The sequence below is a fragment of the Salmo trutta genome, chromosome 32, assembly GCF_901001165.1.
Source record: "Salmo trutta chromosome 32, fSalTru1.1, whole genome shotgun sequence".
Classification (NCBI taxonomy): Eukaryota; Metazoa; Chordata; class Actinopteri; order Salmoniformes; family Salmonidae; genus Salmo; species Salmo trutta.
Window position 1 is genome coordinate 37,984,297 of NC_042988.1, and position 24,154 is coordinate 38,008,450.

The following is a 24,154-nucleotide window of genomic DNA, read 5'->3' on the forward strand; positions in this document are numbered from 1 at the left end:
AAGCACACTGAGGCTCGGACCGCTGGTAACTCAGCACTCAAGATTCGCTGGAGGGAGCATTACCACTGAAGACACAGACAGTACACTATAGAACATGTTGGGGTCCGTTTGCTTACTTTCCTCTGCTATGATGGTGGTGACTGTCTTTGTCTGCCACTTAGGCAGCATGTTAAGCCCACAGTCTGTGAAATAAACCCTTGTATAAACCTAAAACCTGGCTGGTCCAGCACGTGGACTTCCTGACTGCACCCTGAGATTGTCCCATCACTCAACATGGCGCTGGTCTTAATGGTAGAGCTGTTTGTTGAGGAAAGGAGGGAGGGGAACCTTAAACCTGACTTATTCTATATCACTTTACTCTCTTCTACCTGTCATCATATTCCTCTGCATCCCCATTTTGGTTCCGTTCCAATGCCCTGCCATAAGCCACTGGGTCACTGCTAACACCACTGGCTAGTCGGTCATATATTTTTGGGATGGGCAGAGGTGCAGGGGAGTGGGAAGACTTTGCCTTTTTGGTGTGTGTGTGTGTGTGTGTGTGTGTGTGTGTGTGTGTGTGTGTGTGTGTGTGTGTGTGTGTGTGTGTATGTATTGGGAGGGTAGAGCAGATGTTTGTGTTGGCCAGTATGGTAGATGGGAGACCCAGGGCTGTATATGCCAGCCCAATGACCATCTCATGCCAGCCAACAGAAACAGCTGCCCAAACACATTTCACCCCGGTGCTGCATAGAGAGGGAGGGAGGGCGACTAGATAAACTCTCTGTCTCCCACCACTACAGCCAGTCGCAGCTCTACGTGGACAGACGATATGGGAGCCAGACCACGTCTCTCTCAACATGTCTATAAGTCTTGCTAATGGAGGCCAAATCCTTCAGACTACAAAGACAAATAATGACATTTCACCAACAAAACCATGGTAAAAACATTCCAATGAACTATTTGGAGTTCAATTCCTCTGACTGATTTGGATGAGTTAGAGACGTTTTGCAGAGGACAAATGAAAACAAGGAATTGGCCCTAACCCAGATTCTGCTGGCCATAGTAGAAAATGTACGAATGTGTGCATATACATCGAACCCAGAACAAGGACAGTTCATTTCAACTGCCTCTTTCCCCTCTGCACGAATGATATAAGCCATTCATCACAGACACCCACCTTTATGTGCTGTGCGTGTATCACAGGAGGTTGGTGGTGCATGAATTAGGGAGGACAGGCTCATAATAATGTCTGGAGAGGACTGGCTGGAATGGTTTCCATGGTTTCCATGTGTTTGATGCCATTCCATTCACTCCGTTCCAGACATTATTATGAGCCATCCTCCCCTCAACAGCCTCCACTGGCGTGTGTATGTGTGTGTGAACAGGGATTGGAAGCAAATATATGTAGTCGATTCAGTGCATTCTTTATAAAGTGCATCACAAACCAAGAATTTTCTGACACTCACAGAGTTGAAATCATTCATACAGGAAGTCTTTCCGTTCCAAGGTACTTCATTTAATTCTCAGAGACTGTCACCATCTAGTGGTGAGGAACATTAGTGCTGTTTAATAATCAATGTGTGAACAGGGATCAAGGGTGTGAGGTTTGTCTTCGACTAGACATTCCTCAGAGACGGCCAGGAAATAAACACCGTCTGGTCTAGCCTGCCTTGCTAAAGAAAGAGTCAAGGTTAATGCACACACACACACACACACACGCACACACACACACACACACACTTCTTCTCTATGGCCTGTCTATTCCTTAGCTTCCGGTATCAGTTTGTCATTTACAACACTGGCAATCAGCCAGGACACTCCTTATCGTTTTCATTGTCCAAATAAATGTCATTGCTTTCTAAATAAGGTCTTGATTTCTAAATAAAGATCAACAATTCAATTAAAGACTAGATTTTTTATTCAAGATGCTGGATGCGAGCATTTTGCCACATCTACATTAATTAGCACCTAAATAGATAAGCCCAAGCTTAAATGGAATGTGATGCTTGTTTTAGAAATGGAACACCTGATTCAATTTCACACTAAAGGGCCATACCGAATCAAACCATCCCAAGCTGGGCTAAACTGAGTTGGCCTCGTTATCCATCTACCATAGCTGCTGGAACTGTTCTGGAAAGAACAAGGTAAAAACATATTTCAATATATTGTTTTGGTTTGCCCAGGCCTATAGGATAATTGAGCTTTCCCACTCGGGACAAAATTCTCCTCAAGGCCATCTTGTGTGTTGAAAAAGAGGGCCGATACACTTGCCTCTCTCGTTTTTAGTCCTATGTCTGTTTTCTAGCAGAATTTGCCATGATAATGAATTAGAGGCATGGCCTTGGAGGCCTAAGCAGGGACTACCTGGACTTATCTGTTTAGAAATTGTAATTTTCTGTTGCAAAATGATTTCCGTTGCATGCCCTAATGAACACATCCTGGGGCACCAACTGTCCTCCCAACAGATAACTAACTAATCATGGGTTATCATTGACACATCCATCCTTTCCTTATGAGGACATGGGAAGCATAGGACATTTTAGGCTCACTGGTAATGAGGACTTCCAGTAGGAGGTAGCCCTGGTTACGTGGGATGCATTAATGTATGTAATCTGTTAAAATGGGTCTGAGACAAGACAATGATGGGAATAATTAAAGGGATCTTTCACCGCTCCTCCTCCAACACAGGTCACATCTCATTAAAGGGATCTTCACCACCATTCCTCTAACAGGTCACATCTCATTAAAGGGATCTTCACCACCATTCCTCTAACAGGTCACATCTCATTAAAGGGATCTTTCACCACCATTCCTCTAACAGGTCACGTCTCATTAAAGGGATCTTTCACCACCATTCCTCTAACAGGTCACATCTCATTAAAGGGATCTTTCACCACCATTCCTCTAACAGGTCACATCTCATTAAAGGGATCTTTCACCACCATTCCTCTAACAGGTCACATCTCATTAAAGGGATCTTTCACCACCATTCCTCTAACAGGTCACATCTCATTAAAGGGATCTTTCACCACCATTCCTCTAACAGGTCACATCTCATTAAAGGGATCTTTCACCACCATTCCTCAAACAGGTCACATCTCATTAAAGGGATCTTTCACCACCATTCCTCTAACAGGTCACATCTCATTAAAGGGATCTTTCACCACCATTCCTCTAACAGGTCACATCTCATTAAAGGGATCTTTCACCACCATTCCTCTAACAGGTCACATCTCATTAAAGGGATCTTTCACCACCATTCCTCTAACAGGTCACATCTCATGAACACTGGGCTGCAGTCTAACACAGGTCATATCTCATTGTTTTATACAATAGTTTAAAAAAGGTTAAATAAGAAAATTGAAATGTCAAGGGGACACGTCTCTATTAAAAAATCAGGCTAAGGTACAAAGATACAACACAAACCTGTTTCAAATCATCTTTATTTTCAAATGTAGGTGAATTTAAAAAACTAAATCAAATCCAAAACTTCAATGGCAGGTAAGATGTCATGTACAAATTCTTAATACAAAAAATAATAAAAATAAACCATACTTTCTGATAGAACACTAAACCCAGTCTTGACTGAAAGAGGGACAGTGGTGCTCCTCCCCCACGAAGAGGACAGCGAATCCAACTTTGGGGGAAAGGGACCTGTGAAAACATACAGCCTTATGGTCGTTGCTTTAAATACCTGGATGTTCACAGAGACTGGATCCTACCGCAACCATCCAGCTGGATTCAGACTGGATCCTTCCGCAGCCATTCAGCTGCATTCAGACTGGATCCTACCGCAACCATCCAGCTGGATTCAGACTGGATCCTACCGCAGCCATCCAGCTGCATTCAGACTGGATCCTACCACAACCATCCAGCTGGATTCAGACTGGATCCTACCGCAACCATCCAGCTGCATTCAGACTGGATCCTACCACAACCATCAAGCTGCATTCAGACTGGGTCATACCGCAACCATCCAGCTGGATTCAAGTGGGTTTGTTTTGCAGCTAGGCCAGTTTCAGTGGCTTCAACCACACCGCTAACAAGTCTGGACTGAGGGAAGGTCTTCTTGATAAGAGGTGTTTGGGTAGTAAAGCTGTGTGCAAAGCTCCTCCAAAAACAGGTCACAAAACAGAGGTTACAGTGCATTTTTATACATGCTCAGTCAGATCCAAGGTCCCTTCGTTACTGGGGTAGGTGAACATTTTCCTGATTAAGTTGCACTATGACCCTTGGTCCTGTTCAGTAGGGCACACTGTAGTAAAACATTGTGAAATCAAATTTAAACAAGTGATTTTTATGGACAAGTCCAGGCAGTCCCCTTTTTCAGTCGATTTTCTTCCATTTGGTACCTAATAAATAAAACCCTGGATAGTTACAGTACGTGATTGTTAGCCCCCTGTAAAGTGTGGAAGCAAACAAATCCTCACTGTTATTGATTCACGTACAGTACACCTGCATACCGTAGCCTACATAGTGCAGATTTCATTCAGTATATGACTACCCAAACCCCCAGTAAACCCTACACAGACCCTACACCCCAGTAAACCCTACACCCCAGTAAACCCTACACCCCAGTAAACCCTACACAGACCCTAAACCCCAGTAAACCCTACACAGACCCTAAACCCCAGTAAACCCTACACAGACCCTAAACCCCAGTAAACCCTACACCCCAGTAAACCCTACACCCCAGTAAACCCTAAACCCCAGTAAACCCTACACAGACCCTACACCCCAGTAAACCCTACACATATCCTACACCCCAGGAAACCCTACACCCCAGTAAACCCTACACCCCAGTAAACCCTACACAGACCCTAAACCCCAGTAAACCCTAAACCCCAGTAAACCCTACACCCCAGTAAACCCTACACCCCAGTAAACCCTACACCCCAGTAAACCCTAAACCCCAGTAAACCCTACACACCAGTAAACCCTACACCCCAGTAAACCCTACACAGACCCTAAACCCCAGTAAACCCTAAACCCCAGTAAACCCTACACCCCAGTAAACCCTAAACCCCAGTAAACCCTACACCCCAGTAAACCCTAAACCCCAGTAAACCCTACACAGACCCTAAACCCCAGTAAACCCTAAACCCCAGTAAACCCTACACCCCAGTAAACCCTACACCCCAGTAAACCCTAAACCCCAGTAAACCCTACACACCAGTAAACCCTACACCCCAGTAAACCCTACACCCCAGTAAACCCTACACATATCCTACACCCCAGTAAACCCTACACCCCAGTAAACCCTACACCCCAGTAAACCCTAAACCCCAGTAAACCCTACACATATCCTACACCCCAGTAAACCCTACACATATCCTACACCCCAGTAAACCCTACACCCCAGTAAACCCTAAACCCCAGTAAACCCTACACCCCAGTAAACCCTACACATATCCTACACCCCAGTAAACCCTACACCCCAGTAAACCCTAAACCCCAGTAAACCCCAGTAAACCCTACACCCCAGTAAACCCTACACCCCAGTAAACCCTAAACCCCAGTAAACCCTACACAGACCCTAAACCCCAGTAAACCCTACACAGACCCTAAACCCCAGTAAATCCTACACAGACCCTACACCCCAGTAAACCCTACACAGACCCTAAACCCCAGTAAACCCTACACATATCCTACACCCCAGTAAACCCTACACCCCAGTAAACCCTACACCCCAGTAAACCCTACACCCCAGTAAACCCTACACCCCAGTAAACCCTAAACCCCAGTAAACCCTACACCCCAGTAAACCCTAAACCCCAGTAAACCCTACACCCCAGTAAACCCTACACAGACCCTAAACCCCAGTAAACCCTACACCCCAGTAAACCCTACACAGACCCTAAACCCCAGTAAACCCTACACCCCAGTAAACCCTACACAGACCCTACACCCCAGTAAACCCTACACATATCCTACACCCCAGTAAACCCTACACCCCAGTAAACCCTACACCCCAGTAAACCCTACACCCCAGTAAACCCTACACCCCAGTAAACCCTACACAGACCCTACACCCCAGTAAACCCTACACAGACACGAAGTTCCTGCAGCCCCTCCAATTTCACTCTCAAACATCCATAAAACCACATCAGACAACTAAAAAGATGGATATATGGTCAAAAATCACTCACTATGCTGCATGTAACCCAGACTGGTCCTATGCTGCATGTAACCCAGACTGGTCCTACGCTGCATGTAACCCAGACTGGTCCTACGCAGCATGTAACCCAGACTGGTCCTACGCTGCATGTAACCCAGACTGGTCCTACGCTGCATGTAACCCAGACTGGTCCTACGCAGCATGTAACCCAGACTGGTCCTACGCAGCATGTAACCCAGACTGGTCCTACGCAGCATGTAACCCAGACTGGTCCTACGCAGCATGTAACCCAGACTGGTCCTACGCAGCATGTAACCCAGACTGGTCCTACGCAGCATGTAACCCAGACTGGTCCTACGCAGCATGTAACCCAGACTGGTCCTACGCAGCATGTAACCCAGACTGGTCCTACGCAGCATGTAACCCAGACTGGTCCTACGCAGCATGTAACCCAGACTGGTCCTACGCAGCATGTAACCCAGACTGGTCCTACGCAGCATGTAACCCAGACTGGTCCTACGCAGCATGTAACCCAGATTGGTCCTACGCAGCATGTAACCCAGACTGGTCCTACGCAGCATGTAACCCAGACTGGTCCTACGCAGCATGAAACCCAGACTGGTCCTACGCAGCATGAAACCCAGACTGGTCCTACGCAGCATGTAACCCAGACTGGTCCTACGCAGCATGTAACCCAGACTGGTCCTACGCAGCATGTAACCCAGACTGATCCTATGCAGCATGTAACCAAGACTGGTCCTATGCAGCATGTAACCCAGACTGGTCCTATGCAGCATGAAACCCAGACTGGTCCTATGCAGCATGTAACCCAGACTGGTCCTATGCTGCATGTAACCCAGACTGGTCCTATGCAGCATGTAACCCAGACTGGTCCTATGCAGCATGTAACCCAGACTGGTCCTATGCAGCATGTAACCCAGACTGGTCCTATGCAGCATGTAACCCAGACTGGTCCTATGCAGCATGTAACCCAGACTGGTCCTATGCAGCATGTAACCCAGACTGGTCCGGAACAACAAAAAGAGAGTCACAGGTCAGGATATTCCCAATTGGATCAGTTATTATTGCCAACAATATGAACAGGTTTCTTTTTACATTCTAAATGGATTGCCAAGTTTCAATAATACAGCAGGCCTGGACAAGCTAGTCTCCATCCAACGATACGCAGACAGCATAGAGCTGCTGTGATGTTATGGAAACTGGAGATGCAGAGGGGTAGTAGAGTGACTGATCCACCATGTAATGCATGGCCAGGTTGTGGTCGGTCCTCTCCTGCCCCAGCGGCATGGCTGGAATGGTTGGTATCATCATGCATCTCTGGGGTGGCCTCGGCACTGCAGACTCTCAAAGTGGGCCTCTCGTAGGATGCGGTTGATTTGGTGGTATGAGACCAGGTTAGTGGGGTCAGCTAGCTCTGCGGAGAGAGCCGAGCTGAGGGGACTACATGGGCCAGGGGCGTAGGATTGGGCCCCACTGAGGCTGTCCACAGCACACTGGCTACTGCTACTGCTCCCCACCGCATGGTCCGGACTGCTGATCCCTCTGCTCTCACTGTTGGACAACTGGATGAGGAGATGAGGAGATAGTGGCATTCAAGCATTAGCAAAAACACTACTGACTGACTATGGTTTCCTCATTCAGTGTCTGTCGACAACAACACACACAGTAGGTTAACCATTTTAGCAACACGTCTCAAGTGTAACAGCGGTAGGCCCAATGGCACTGTTAGTGAAAGTACAGGAAGGGAACTTCTGCCTAAGAGTAGGCTGACACTAGGCTGCCGTTACCCCTAGCTGACAATGGACTGTTGGGGGGATTCACACGATATTGAAAATGTAATGTCTCTTGGCATTGGTGCTCGTACGTACCTCCGAGTCCCAGGCGTCCCGGCCCAGCTCAGGAGAGAGGGGGTTAGCTCCTCTGCTCGACCTTTTGACCTTAGGCACCAGCTGGCCATTCTCCTCTTCCCCACCACTCCGCTGGCGTTTCCTTATAAAGGGGTTGAAAGACAAAGACATTAGAATCTAAAATACAATATACATGCCAGACAGTGCAAGTAGCATGCAGATAAACAATGCAACGAACTCACCTGTTTTCAGTTAACATGTATTGATTGTATTGTCCTAATGACAGGCCTTGCAGCTGGTTACGTGTCGTGGTCAATATAACGTTAGGCTGCTGTGACGAGTTGTTTTTCACCGTCACTGTTTCCGGCCTAGGCTACTCACAGTTTGATTACGTTTACGGCTCAGCAAGCTAATTCATTAGCGATCTAGCGAGTGTCCCACGCAGTTGTTACAAGCCAGCTAAAATACATTATGTTGGTATTTTAAGTGCCATGAAACCAGCGTGTCGAAGATATCTCTAACTAACATAAAGGGCCAGACAGACGGTTGGCGACATCACCCAAACATGACATTTAAACTACTTTATTACCAGCTAAGCTGTTTAGCTAGAAACTAGCACAGTCAAAGCACCAAATCAATATCATAATGGTATACCTGCTGTTTTCGAAGTCAAATCATGGCTAGCAAAACGACAGTTGACAGACTAACTAAGCTAGCAAGACGGTCACGTTAGGTTGATAGCTATCTAAAGTTAGCTAACATGTAAACAATGTGAGAGAAAGAAACCCGCCCTTACATTCGAGCTTTGAAGCTCAACGTTGCAAGGACCCAAACTATGCTGTCTAACGTTAACTTGCTAGCTACAGTAACGTTAGCCTTCTCGATTCACTGATCAAAACAACAAAAGGATGTATCCTCGGTGTAGATAAGTGTCTCACAGGTCAGATTCTCCTGCTAGACAATGCGATTTGTGGTAAAGAAAGACAAATACATTGATTGAAAGCTACATTTCAACAATATCGCCGGTATCCACGCTCCAACATCTATGTAGCTAGCTAGCTACCTCACGAGCCTCTGCTGTTTACGTGACACCGCGTCTGCGCAGTAAAGACAGAACGTTGGCTAGAGCTACCACATGGTGTCGCTGTTACCGGTCCGGTTCGGTCCGGTTCGGTCCACAACCAGTACAGACACTGATACAATGGTTGATACAATGTTACAATTTCTTATTGTTACAGTCATGTATATTGTAACCAATTATATCAATATTGTAACAATGATTTCAATCAAAGAGATTGTATAGAATAAAACCCCGCATTGTTGTATTGTAAATTGCATTCCATTAATATATTTTTAAAGAGATAACCCTACAATATTATGATATTATACCAGGTGCAAGGGTTCCCTGTATAATATGTATTACATTTTACCTTATGATAGGCATAGTGATTATTGTACTCTTGAAGAACCCGGAAGTTTCGAGCCCAGTGTAAAAGGCTAGCCAACCAGTGACGTAGAAACGCCTCCGCGAGTGACTCAAGCGGAGGAAAGAGGTGAACAAGATTAGTAGGGATTCACGGCATCAACAACGCTGTAGTTTAAAAAGGAATATCAAAATGGGTAACACCGATTCTAAACTGAACTTCAGGAAAGCAGTGATACAGCTGACAACCAAAACACAGGTTGGGTACCATTGAAATATTTATTATAGGCCAACGCTGAGAAATAGGAAAATATTTGAGTATAAATAGCGATCACAGAAAGAGCGCAATAGCTGTTTGTATATCACTAGGAAGGATAAGGGCTCTATTAGAAAACAAAAGATAGGGGCTGCATATAGACCGTTGATTTTCAATGCATAGGTCTATATTGAGATATTTGTTTAAAAAAAAAATATTCTCCCGCACGTCATGAAATGCTTGGCGTATTTGATCATGCGTTTTGTTAGGTTATAATCAAATCCCCCGCAATGATAGCAGTGACACGCTACTGTTTTAAATCTCTCATATGCCTTATTCTGTCCTATTGTTATTCTGGGGTGTTTCTATTTAGCATTAAGTTTCTGCGTTATATGAAAAGTGGGCTCATAAACCTATAGCATATCCAAATACCCCCTTTTCGCTGTTTAATAGACCGTGTCTATTCACTGTCTGCATGATCATAACTCCCTTCTACAGGCCTTATCATCGGTGACATGAGAAACAGACAGCATAGTTTTCAGCCAAGTAGAGTACTTGTTGTTTAAGATGTTACATTTTTTATTTTGATTCTTATAGATCACCGAAAACACATATCTTATTCGATGGTCAAATGACGTAGGCGTCCTTTCTCCCACCGCCCACTGATGTGGCAGGTGCACTATTATGTGATTAGAGATTAGAGCAGCTCATATTTCCTGATGTTGTATAGACTAACAGCAATTAGGAAGAGATAGGCTGTTATGTTGCCCCATCTGCTACCTTGTGTTGACATGAAACCTAGTAATTAGAATGAGGTGACATTATTCTCATGATATGTTTATTTCTATTATTCTAGCCCTCTTTATGTCATAGTATCCTTATTGATATATGTGGTGATACTGAATGCATTTGTTGTGTGATTTGATATTTATTACATTACATTACCCTATTGCTTTCTATGACACTGTTATACATGCTGTTTTTACACCCAATGTAATAGGTTATCATTAGTCCGATTGGAGCAAGCCTAGACGAGCCCAATGTGTGGTGGGAAATGTAGTCTAAAAGCAGATACATGCATTTTCCACAGCCAGTGGAGGCCACAGACGATGCCTTCTGGGACCAGTTCTGGGCTGACACTGCCACCACTGTGCAGGATGTTTTTGCCCTGGTGCCAGCTGCGGAGATCCGAGCTGTTCGGGAGGAGTCCCCCTCCAATCTGGCAACCCTCTGCTATAAGGTAGAAGGATGATGATGATGAGGATGTTATGGAAGTGGAACAGCACTGGGCTGCAGCAGATGAACCAGAAAGGTTTCTCAGACACAGATTAAGCCTATACTCATGGACTAAAAAGCTCTTTCAATAGAGGTTCTCCACTGAGAATGTTTTTTAGAACTGGACTAGGCTTAATCTGTCTGGGAAACCTACGAAAACTGTTCAGATACGCACTCTAAGACTAAACACATTTATTTTAGGTAATGGATGCAAGCTGTACTAACATCAAGTGCATTCCACAGAGATATTGTTATGATGCTTTGCAGCTTTTATTGAGTAGCTGGCTGACTGGCAGAGGCGTCTGTCAGTGAGTCAGTCCCGCTGCTCTTGGATGCAGGAAAGAAGCAAGGAGTCCTCCCTTCCCGTCTCCGACTCGCTGCTTCCTTTATAAACCACCTATCAGAAACAAAACAGACCTACTGTTGGTGCTGGGGGGCTCTCTAATGGAACATGACAGACTGTTGGGACTGGGGGGCTCTCTAATGGAACATGACAGACTGTTGGGACTGGGGGGCTCTCTAATGGAACATGACAGACTGTTGGGACTGGGGGGCTCTCTAATGGAACAGGACAGACTGTTGGGACTGGGGGGCTCTCTAATGGAACATGACAGACTGTTGGGACTGGGGGGCTCTCTAATGGAACATGAAAGACTGTTGGGACTGGGGGGCTCTCTAAAGGAACAGGACAGACTGTTGACACCGGGGGGCTCTCTAATGGAACATGACAGACTGTTGGTGGTGGTGGGGGGGGGGGGGGGGGCTCTCTAAAGGAACAGGACAGATTGTTGGTGCTGGGGGGGCTCTAATGGAACAGGACATATTGTTGGAGCTGGGGGGGCTCTCTAATGGAACATGACAGACTGTTGATACTGGGGGGGCTCTCTAATGGAACAGGACAGACTGTTGGTGCTGGGGGGCTCTAATAGAACAGGACAGACTGTTGGGACTGGGGGGCTCTAATGGAACAGGACAGACTGTTGGTGCTGGGGGGGCTTTCTAATGGAACAGGACAGACTGTTGGGACTGGGGGGCTCTAATGGAACAGGACAGACTGTTGGTGCTGGGGGGGCTTTCTAATGGAACAGCACAGACTGTTGGTGCTGGGGGGGGCTCTAATAGAACAGGACAGACTGTTGGGGCTGGGGGGGCTCTCTAATGGAACAGGACAGACTGTTGGGACTGGGGGGCTCTAATGGAACATGACAGACTGTTGGGACTGGGGGGCTCTCTAATGGAACAGGACAGACTGTTGGGACTGGGGGCTCTAATGGAACATGACAGACTGTTGGTGCTGGGGGGCTCTCTAATGGAACAGGACAGACTGTTGGGACTGGGGGGCTCGCTAATGGAACAGGACAGACTGTTGGTGCTGGGGAGGGCTCTAATAGAACAGGACAGACTGTTGGTGCTGGGGGGCTCTAATGGAACAGGACAGACTGTTGGTGCTGGGGGGGCTCTAATAGAACAGGACAGACTGTTGGGACTGGGGGGCTCGCTAATGGAACAGGACAGACTGTTGGTGCTGGGGAGGGCTCTAATAGAACAGGACAGACTGTTGGTGCTGGGGGGCTCTCTAATGGAACATGACAGACTGTTGATACTGGGGGGGCTCTCTAATGGAACAGGACAGACTGTTGGTGCTGGGGGGGCTCTAATAGAACAGGACAGACTGTTGGGACTGGGGGGCTCTCTAATGGAACAGGACAGACTGTTGGGACTGGGGGCTCTAATGGAACATGACAGACTGTTGGTGCTGGGGGGCTCTAATGGAACAGGACAGACTGTTGGTGCTGGAGGGCTCTAATGGAACAGGACAGACTGTTGGGGCTGGGGGGGCTCTAATGGAAAAGGACAGGCTGTTGGACCTGGGGGGCTCTAATGGAACAGGACAGATTGTTGGGGCTGGGGGGGCTCTAATGGAACAGGACAGACTGTTGGGGCTGGGGGGGCTCTAATGGAACAGGACAGACTGTTGGGACTGGGGGGGCTCTAATGGAAAAGGACAGACTGTTGGGGCTGGGGGGCTCTAATGGAACAGGACAGACTGTTGGGGCTGGGGGGGCTCTCTAATGGACCAGGACAGACTGTTGGACCTGGGGGGCTCTCTAATGGAACAGGACAGACTGTTGGTGCTGGAGGGGCTCTAATGGAACAGGACAGACTGTTGGTGCTGGGGGGCTCTAATGGAACAGGACAGACTGTTGGTGCTGGAGGGCTCTAATGGAACAGGACGGGCTGTTGGGACTGGGGGGGCTGTAATGGAACAGGACAGACCGTTGCGGCTGGGGGGGGGGGGGGGCTCTAATGGAACAGAACAGACTGTTGGTGCTGGGGGGCTCTCTAATGGGACAGGACAGACTGTTGGGACTGGGGGGGCTCTCTAATGGAAAAGGACAGACTGTTGGTGCTGGGGGGCTCTAATGGAACAGGACAGACTGTTGGTGCTGGGGGGGCTCTAATAGAACAGGACAGACTGTTGGTGCTGGGGGGGCTCTAATAGAACAGGACAGACTGTTGGGACTGGGGGGCTCTCTAATGGAACAGGACAGACTGTTGGGACTGGGGGCTCTAATGGAACATGTCAGACTGTTGGTGCTGGGGGGCTCTAATGGAACAGGACAGACTGTTGGTGCTGGAGGGCTCTAATGGAACAGGACAGACTGTTGGGGCTGGGGGGGCTCTAATGGAAAAGGACAGGCTGTTGGACCTGGGGGGCTCTAATGGAACAGGACAGATTGTTGGGGCTGGGGGGGCTCTAATGGAACAGGACAGACTGTTGGGGCTGGGGGGGCTCTAATGGAACAGGACAGACTGTTGGGACTGGGGGGGGCTCTAATGGAAAAGGACAGACTGTTGGGGCTGGGGGGCTCTAATGGAACAGGACAGACTGTTGGGGCTGGGGGGGCTCTCTAATGGACCAGGACAGACTGTTGGACCTGGGGGGCTCTCTAATGGAACAGGACAGACTGTTGGTGCTGGAGGGGCTCTAATGGAACAGGACAGACTGTTGGTGCTGGGGGGCTCTAATGGAACAGGACAGACTGTTGGTGCTGGAGGGCTCTAATGGAACAGGACGGGCTGTTGGGACTGGGGGGGCTGTAATGGAACAGGACAGACCGTTGCGGCTGGGGGGGGGGGGGCTCTAATGGAACAGAACAGACTGTTGGTGCTGGGGGGCTCTCTAATGGAAAAGGACAGACTGTTGGTGCTGGGGGGCTCTAATGGAACAGGACAGACTGTTGGGACTGGGGGGCTCTCTAATGGAACAGGACAGACTTTTGGGACTGGGGGGTCTCTAATGGAACAGGACAGACTGTTGGTGCTGGGGGGCTCTAATGGAACATGACAGACTGTTGGGACTGGGGGGCTCTAATAGAACAGGACAGACTGTTGAAACTGGGGGGGCTCTCTAATGGAACAGGACAGACTGTTGGTGCTGGGGGGGATCTAATGGAACATGACAGACTGTTGGGACTGGGGGGCTCTAATAGAACAGGACAGACTGTTGGGACTGGGGGGTCTCTAATGGAACAGGACAGACTGTTGGTGCTGGGGGGCTCTAAATGAACAGGACAGACTGTTGATGCTGGGGGGCTCTCTAATGGAACAGGACAGACTGTTGGTGCTGGGGGGCTCTAATGGAACAGGATAGACTGTTGGGACTGGGGGGCTCTAATGGAACATGACAGACTGTTGGTGCTGGGGGGCTCTCTAATGGAACATGACAGACTGTTGGTGCTGGGGGGCTCTAATGGAATAGGACAGACTGTTCGGGCTGGGGGGGCTCTAATGGAACAGGACAGACTTTTGGGACTGGGGGCTCTAATGGAACAGGACAGACTGTTGGTGCTGGGGGGCTCTAATGGAACAGGACAGACTGTTGAAACTGGGGGGCTCTCTAATGGAACAGGACAGACTGTTGGTGCTGGGGGGCTCTCTAATGGAACATGACAGATTGTTGGTGCTGGGGGGCTCTCTAATAGAACAGGACAGACTGTTGGGACTGGGGGGCTCTAATGGAACAGGACAGACTGTTGGGATTAGGGGCTCTAATGGAACATGACAGACTGTTGGGACTGGGGGGTCTCTCTAATGTGAAAGGACAGACTGTTGAGGCTGGAGGGGCTCTAATGGAACAGGACAGACTGTTGGTGCTGGGGGGCTCTCTAATGGAACAGGACAGACTGTTGGGACTGGGGGGCTCTCTAATGGAACAGGACAGACTGTTGGTGCTGGGGGGGCTCTCTAATGGAACAGGACAGACTGTTGGTGCTGGGGGGCTCTAATGGAACAGGACAGACTGTTGGGACTGGGGGGCTCTCTAATGGAACAGGACAGACTGTTGGTGCTGGGGGGCTCTTTAATGGAACTGTACAGACTGTTGGTGCTGGGGGGGCTCTCTAATGGAACAGGACAGACTGTTGGTGCTGGGGGGCTCTCTAATGGAACAGGACAGACTGTTGGTGCTGGGGGCTCTAATGGAACAGGACAGACTGTTGGTGCTGGGGGGCTCTAATGGAACAGGACAGACTGTTGGTGCTGGGGGCTCTCTAATGGAACAGGACAGACTGTTGGTGCTGGGGGCTCGAATGGAACAGGACAGACTGTTGGTGCTGGGGGGCTCTCTAATGGAACAGGACAGACTGTTGGTGCTGGGGGGCTCTCTAATGGAACAGGACAGACTGTTGGGAATGGGGGGCTGTAATGGAACAGGACAGACTGTTGGTGCTGGGGGGGCTCTAATAGAACAGGACAGACTTTTGGGACTGGGGGCTCTAATGGAAAAGGACAGACTGTTGGGAGTGGGGGGATCTAATGGAGCAGGACGGGCTGTTGGACCTGGGCTCTCTAATGGAACAGGACAGACTGTTGGAACTGGGGGGCTCTAATAGAACAGGACAGACTGTTGGTGCTGGGGGGATCTAATAGAACAGGACATACTGTTGATGCTGGGGGGGCTCTCTAATGGGACAGGATAGACTGTTGATGCTGGGGGGCTCTAATAGAACAGGACAGACTGTTGGGACTGGGGGGGGCTCTCTAATGGAACAGGATAGACTGTTGGTGCTGGGGGGCTCTAATAGAACAGGACAGACTGTTGGTGCTGGGGGACTCTCTAATGGAACAGGACAGACTGTTGGTGCTGGGAGGCTCTAATGGAACAGGATAGACTGTTGGGACTGGGGGGGCTCTAATGGAACATGACAGACTGTTGGGACTGGGGGGCTCTCTAATGGAACAGGACAGACTGTTGGTGCTGGGGGGGATCTAATGGAACATGACAGACTGTTGGGACTTGGGGGCTCTAATAGAACAGGACAGACTGTTGATGCTGGGGGGCTCTCTAATGGAACAGGACAGACTGTTGGTGCTGGGGGGGGATCTAATGGAACATGACAGACTGTTGGGACTGGGGGGCTCTAATAGAACAGGACAGACTGTTGGGACTGGGGGGCTCTCTAATGGAACAGGACAGACTGTTGGTGCTGGGGGGCTCTAATGGAACAGGATAGACTGTTGGGACTGGGGGGGCTCTAATGGAACATGACAGACTGTTGGTGCTGGGGGGCTCTAAATGAACAGGACAGACTGTTGATGCTGGGGGGCTCTCTAATGGAACAGGACAGACTGTTGGTGCTGGGGGGCTCTAATGGAACAGGATAGACTGTTGGGACTGGGGGGCTCTAATGGAACATGACAGACTGTTGGTGCTGGGGGGCTCTCTAATGGAACATGACAGACTGTTGGTGCTGGGGGGCTCTAATGGAATAGGACAGACTGTTGGGGCTGGGGGGGCTCTAATGGAACAGGACAGACTTTTGGGACTGGGGGCTCTAATGGAACAGGACAGACTGTTGGTGCTGGGGGGCTCTAATGCAACAGGACAGACTGTTGGAACTGGGGGGCTCTCTAATGGAACAGGACAGACTGTTGGTGCTGGGGGGCTCTCTAATGGAACATGACAGACTGTTGGTGCTGGGGGGCTCTCTAATAGAACAGGACAGACTGTTGGCACTGGGGGGCTCTAATGGAACATGACAGACTGTTGGGACTAGGGGCTCTAATGGAACATGACAGACTGTTGGGACTGGGGGGTCTATCTAATGTGAAAGGACAGACTGTTGAGGCTGGTGGGGCTCTAATAGAACAGGAAAGACTGTTGGGACTGGGGGGCTCTCTAATGGAACAGGACAGACTGTTGGTGCTGGGGGGCTCTCTAATGGAACAGGACAGACTGTTGGGACTGGGGGGCTCTCTAATGGAACAGGACAGACTGTTGGTGCTGGGGGGGCTCTCTAATGGAACAGGACAGACTGTTGGTGCTGGGGGGCTCTCTAATGGAACAGGACAGACTGTTGGTGCTGGGGGGCTCTAATGGGACAGGACAGACTGTTGGGACTGGGGGGGCTCTCTAATGGAAAAGGACAGACTGTTGGTGCTGGGGGGCTCTAATGGAACAGGACAGACTGTTGGTGCTGGGGGGGCTCTAATAGAACAGGACAGACTGTTGGGACTGGGGGGCTCTCTAATGGAACATGACAGACTGTTGGTGCTGGGGGGCTCTAATGGAACAGGACAGACTGTTGGTGCTGGAGGGCTCTAATGGAACAGGACAGACTGTTGGGGCTGGGGGGGCTCTAATGGAAAAGGACAGGCTGTTGGACCTGGGGGGCTCTAATGGAACAGGACAGATTGTTGGGGCTGGGGGGGCTCTAATGGAACAGGACAGACTGTTGGGGCTGGGGGGGCTCTAATGGAACAGGACAGACTGTTGGGACTGGGGGGGGCTCTAATGGAAAAGGACAGACTGTTGGGGCTGGGGGGCTCTAATGGAACAGGACAGACTGTTGGGGCTGGGGGGGCTCTCTAATGGACCAGGACAGACTGTTGGACCTGGGGGGCTCTCTAATGGAACAGGACAGACTGTTGGTGCTGGAGGGGCTCTAATGGAACAGGACAGACTGTTGGTGCTGGGGGGCTCTAATGGAACAGGACAGACTGTTGGTGCTGGAGGGCTCTAATGGAACAGGACGGGCTGTTGGGACTGGGGGGGCTGTAATGGAACAGGACAGACCGTTGCGGCTGGGGGGGGGGGGGCTCTAATGGAACAGAACAGACTGTTGGTGCTGGGGGGCTCTCTAATGGGACAGGACAGACTGTTGGGACTGGGGGGGCTCTCTAATGGAAAAGGACAGACTGTTGGTGCTGGGGGGCTCTAATGGAACAGGACAGACTGTTGGGACTGGGGGGCTCTCTAATGGAACAGGACAGACTTTTGGGACTGGGGGGTCTCTAATGGAACAGGACAGACTGTTGGTGCTGGGGGGCTCTAATGGAACATGACAGACTGTTGGGACTGGGGGGCTCTAATAGAACAGGACAGACTGTTGAAACTGGGGGGGCTCTCTAATGGAACAGGACAGACTGTTGGTGCTGGGGGGGATCTAATGGAACATGACAGACTGTTGGGACTGGGGGGCTCTAATAGAACAGGACAGACTGTTGGGACTGGGGGGTCTCTAATGGAACAGGACAGACTGTTGGTGCTGGGGGGCTCTAAATGAACAGGACAGACTGTTGATGCTGGGGGGCTCTCTAATGGAACAGGACAAACTGTTGGTGCTGGGGGGCTCTAATGGAACAGGATAGACTGTTGGGACTGGGGGGCTCTAATGGAACATGACAGACTGTTGGTGCTGGGGGGCTCTCTAATGGAACATGACAGACTGTTGGTGCTGGGGGGCTCTAATGGAATAGGACAGACTGTTCGGGCTGGGGGGGCTCTAATGGAACAGGACAGACTTTTGGGACTGGGGGCTCTAATGGAACAGGACAGACTGTTGGTGCTGGGGGGCTCTAATGGAACAGGACAGACTGTTGGAACTGGGGGGCTCTCTAATGGAACAGGACAGACTGTTGGTGCTGGGGGGCTCTCTAATGGAACATGACAGATTGTTGGTGCTGGGGGGCTCTCTAATAGAACAGGACAGACTGTTGGGACTGGGGGGCTGTAATGGAACATGACAGACTGTTGGGACTAGGGGCTCTAATGGAACATGACAGACTGTTGGGACTGGGGGGTCTCTCTAATGTGAAAGGACAGACTGTTGAGGCTGGAGGGGCTCTAATGGAACAGGACAGACTGTTGGTGCTGGGGGGCTCTCTAATGGAACAGGACAGACTGTTGGGACTGGGGGGCTCTCTAATGGAACAGGACAGACTGTTGGTGCTGGGGGGGCTCTCTAATGGAACAGGACAGACTGTTGGTGCTGGGGGGCTCTCTAATGGAACAGGACAGACTGTTGGTGCTGGGGGCTCTAATGGAACAGGACAGACTGTTGGTGCTGGGGGGCTCTAATGGAACAGGACAGACTGTTGGGACTGGGGGGCTCTCTAATGGAACAGGACAGACTGTTGGTGCTGGGGGGCTCTTTAATGGAACTGTACAGACTGTTGGTGCTGGGGGGGCTCTCTAATGGAACAGGACAGACTGTTGGTGCTGGGGGGCTCTCTAATGGAACAGGACAGACTGTTGGTGCTGGGGGCTCTAATGGAACAGGACAGACTGTTGGTGCTGGGGGGCTCTAATGGAACAGGACAGACTGTTGGTGCTGGGGGCTCTCTAATGGAACAGGACAGACTGTTGGTGCTGGGGGCTCGAATGGAACAGGACAGACTGTTGGTGCTGGGGGGCTCTCTAATGGAACAGGACAGACTGTTGGTGCTGGGGGGCTCTCTAATGGAACAGGACAGACTGTTGGGAATGGGGGGCTGTAATGGAACAGGACAGACTGTTGGTGCTGGGGGGGCTCTAATAGAACAGGACAGACTTTTGGGACTGGGGGCTCTAATGGAAAAGGACAGACTGTTGGGAGTGGGGGGATCTAATGGAGCAGGACGGGCTGTTGGACCTGGGCTCTCTAATGGAACAGGACAGACTGTTGGAACTGGGGGGCTCTAATAGAACAGGACAGACTGTTGGTGCTGGGGGGATCTAATAGAACAGGACATACTGTTGATGCTGGGGGGGCTCTCTAATGTGACAGGATAGACTGTTGATGCTGGGGGGCTCTAATAGAACAGGACAGACTGTTGGGACTGGGGGGGGGCTCTCTAATGGAACAGGATAGACTGTTGGTGCTGGGGGGCTCTAATAGAACAGGACAGACTGTTGGTGCTGGGGGACTCTCTAATGGAACAGGACAGACTGTTGGTGCTGGGAGGCTCTAATGGAACAGGATAGACTGTTGGGACTGGGGGGGCTCTAATGGAACATGACAGACTGTTGGGACTGGGGGGCTCTCTAATGGAACAGGACAGACTGTTGGTGCTGGGGGGGATCTAATGGAACATGACAGACTGTTGGGACTTGGGGGCTCTAATAGAACAGGACAGACTGTTGATGCTGGGGGGCTCTCTAATGGAACAGGACAGACTGTTGGTGCTGGGGGGGGGATCTAATGGAACATGACAGACTGTTGGGACTGGGGGGCTCTAATAGAACAGGACAGACTGTTGGGACTGGGGGGCTCTCTAATGGAACAGGACAGACTGTTGGTGCTGGGGGGCTCTAATGGAACAGGATAGACTGTTGGGACTGGGGGGGCTCTAATGGAACATGACAGACTGTTGGTGCTGGGGGGCTCTAAATGAACAGGACAGACTGTTGATGCTGGGGGGCTCTCTAATGGAACAGGACAGACTGTTGGTGCTGGGGGGCTCTAATGGAACAGGATAGACTGTTGGGACTGGGGGGCTCTAATGGAACATGACAGACTGTTGGTGCTGGGGGGCTCTCTAATGGAACATGACAGACTGTTGGTGCTGGGGGGCTCTAATGGAATAGGACAGACTGTTGGGGCTGGGGGGGCTCTAATGGAACAGGACAGACTTTTGGGACTGGGGGCTCTAATGGAACAGGACAGACTGTTGGTGCTGGGGGGCTCTAATGCAACAGGACAGACTGTTGGAACTGGGGGGCTCTCTAATGGAACAGGACAGACTGTTGGTGCTGGGGGGCTCTCTAATGGAACATGACAGACTGTTGGTGCTGGGGGGCTCTCTAATAGAACAGGACAGACTGTTGGCACTGGGGGGCTCTAATGGAACATGACAGACTGTTGGGACTAGGGGCTCTAATGGAACATGACAGACTGTTGGGACTGGGGGGTCTCTCTAATGTGAAAGGACAGACTGTTGAGGCTGGTGGGGCTCTAATAGAACAGGAAAGACTGTTGGGACTGGGGGGCTCTCTAATGGAACAGGACAGACTGTTGGTGCTGGGGGGCTCTCTAATGGAACAGGACAGACTGTTGGGACTGGGGGGCTCTCTAATGGAACAGGACAGACTGTTGGTGCTGGGGGGGCTCTCTAATGGAACAGGACAGACTGTTGGTGCTGGGGGGCTCTCTAATGGAACAGGACAGACTGTTGGTGCTGGGGGGCTCTAATGGAACAGGACAGACTGTTGGGACTGGGGGGCTAGCTAATGGAACAGGACAGACTGTTGGTGCTGGGGGGCTCTTTAATGGAACTGTACAGACTGTTGGTGCTGGGGGGGCTCTCTAATGGAACAGGACAGACTGTTGGTGCTGGGGGGCTCTCTAATGGAACAGGACAGACTGTTGGTGCTGGGGGCTCTAATGGAACAGGACAGACTGTTGGTGCTGGGGGGCTCTCTAATGGAACAGGACAGACTGTTGGTGCTGGGGGGCTCTCTAATGGAACAGGACAGACTGTTGGTGCTGGGGGCTCGAATGGAACAGGACAGACTGTTGGTGCTGGGGGGCTCTCTAATGGAACAGGACAGACTGTTGGTGCTGGGGGGCTCTCTAATGGAACAGGACAGACTGTTGGGAATGGGGGGCTGTAATGGAACAGGACAGACTGTTGGTGCTGGGGGGGCTCTAATAGAACAGGACAGACTTTTGGGACTGGGGGCTCTAATGGAAAAGGACAGACTGTTGGGAGTGGGGGGCTCTAATGGAGCAGGACGGGCTGTTGGACCTGGGCTCTCTAATGGAACAGGACAGACTGTTGGAACTGGGGGGCTCTAATAGAACAGGACAGACTGTTGGTGCTGGGGGGGATCTAATAGAACAGGACATACTGTTGATGCTGGGGGGGCTCTCTAATGGGACAGGATAGACTGTTGGTGCTGGGCGGCTCTAATAGAACAGGACAGACTGTTGGTGCTGGGGGGCTCTCTAATGGAACAGGACAGACTGTTGGTGCTGGGGGGCTCTAATGGAACAGGATAGACTGTTAGGACTGGGGGGGCTCTAATGGAACATGACAGACTGTTGGGACTGGGGGGCTCTCTAATGGAACAGGACAGACTGTTGGTGCTGGGGGGATCTAATGGAACATGACAGACTGTTGGGACTGGGGGGCTCTAATAGAACAGGACAGACTGTTGATGCTGGGGGGCTCTCTAATGGAACAGGACAGACTGTTGGTGCTGGGGGGGATCTAATGGAACATGACAGACTGTTGGGACTGGGGGGCTCTAATAGAACAGGACAGACTGTTGGGACTGGGGGGCTCTAATAGAACAGGACAGACTGTTGGTGCTGGGGGGGATCTAATAGAACAGGACATACTGTTGATGCTGGGGGGGCTCTCTAATGGGACAGGATAGACTGTTGGTGCTGGGCGGCTCTAATAGAACAGGACAGACTGTTGGTGCTGGGGGGCTCTCTAATGGAACAGGACAGACTGTTGGTGCTGGGGGGCTCTAATGGAACAGGATAGACTGTTAGGACTGGGGGGGCTCTAATGGAACATGACAGACTGTTGGGACTGGGGGGCTCTCTAATGGAACAGGACAGACTGTTGGTGCTGGGGGGATCTAATGGAACATGACAGACTGTTGGGACTGGGGGGCTCTAATAGAACAGGACAGACTGTTGATGCTGGGGGGCTCTCTAATGGAACAGGACAGACTGTTGGTGCTGGGGGGGATCTAATGGAACATGACAGACTGTTGGGACTGGGGGGCTCTAATAGAACAGGACAGACTGTTGGGACTGGGGGGCTCTCTAATGGAACAGGACAGACTGTTGGACTGGGGGGGCTCTCTAATGGAACAGTATAGACTGTTGGTGCTGGGGGGCTCTAATAGAACAGGACAGACTGTTGGTGCTGGGGGGCTCTCTAATGGAACAGGACAGACTGTTGGTGCTGGGGGGCTCTAATGGAACAGGATAGACTGTTGGGACTGGGGGGGCTCTAATGGAACATGACAGACTGTTGGGACTGGGGGGCTCTCTAATGGAACAGGACAGACTGTTGGTGCTGGGGGGATGTAATGGAACATGACAGACTGTTGGGACTGGGGGGCTCTAATAGAACAGGACAGACTGTTGATGCTGGGGGGCTCTCTTATGGAACAGGACAGACTGTTGGTGCTGGGGGGGGATCTAATGGAACATGACAGACTGTTGGTACTGGGGGGCTCTAATAGAACAGGACAGACTGTTGGGACTGGGGGGCTCTCTAATGGAACAGGACAGACTGTTGGTGCTGGGGGGCTCTAATGGAACAGGATAGACTGTTGGGACTGGGGGGGCTCTAATGGAACATGACAGACTGTTGGTGCTGGGGGGCTCTCTAATGGAACATGACAGACTGTTGGTGCTGGGGGGCTCTCTAATGGAACAGGACAGACTGTTGGTGCTGGGGGGCTCTAATGGAACAGGATAGACTGTTGGGACTGGGGGGCTCTAATAGAACAGGACAGACTGTTGGTGCTGGGGGGGCTCTCTAATGGAACAGGACAGACTGTTGGTGCTGGGGGGCTCTAATGGAACAGGATATGCTGTTGGGACTGGGGGGCTCTAATGGAACATGACAGACTGTTGGTGCTGGGGGGGCTCTCTAATGGAACATGACAGACTGTTGGTGCTGGGGGGCTTTAATGGAATAGGACAGACTGTTGGGGCTGGGGGGGCTCTAATGGAACAGGACAGACTTTTGGGACTGGGGGCTCTAATGGAACAGGACAGACTGTTGGTGCTGGGGGGCTCTAATGGAACAGGATAGACTGTTGGGACTGGGGGGCTCTAATAGAACAGGACAGACTGTTGGTGCTGGGGGGGCTCTCTAATGGAACAGGACAGACTGTTGGTGCTGGGGGGCTCTAATGGAACAGGATAGACTGTTGGGACTGGGGGGCTCTAATGGAACATGACAGACTGTTGGTGCTGGGGGGCTCTCTAATGGAACAGGAC

At 50.6% G+C, this 24,154-nt stretch overlaps 1 protein-coding gene across 2 annotated transcripts in view; it reads left to right on the forward strand.

Moving 5' to 3' along the window:
* Positions 1-9,481: 9,481 nt before the first annotated feature.
* The window catches only part of LOC115171832 (protein HID1-like), a 64,312-nt gene continuing 49,639 nt past the window's right edge, over positions 9,482-24,154 (forward strand). For both annotated transcript variants that reach the window (XM_029729010.1, XM_029729011.1), the window contains exons 1-2: positions 9,482-9,647; positions 10,735-10,884. In XM_029729010.1, the coding sequence (XP_029584870.1) occupies positions 9,582-9,647; positions 10,735-10,884 (216 nt within the window). In that variant the 5' untranslated portion in view covers positions 9,482-9,581. The remainder of the gene's footprint in view (positions 9,648-10,734; positions 10,885-24,154) is intronic.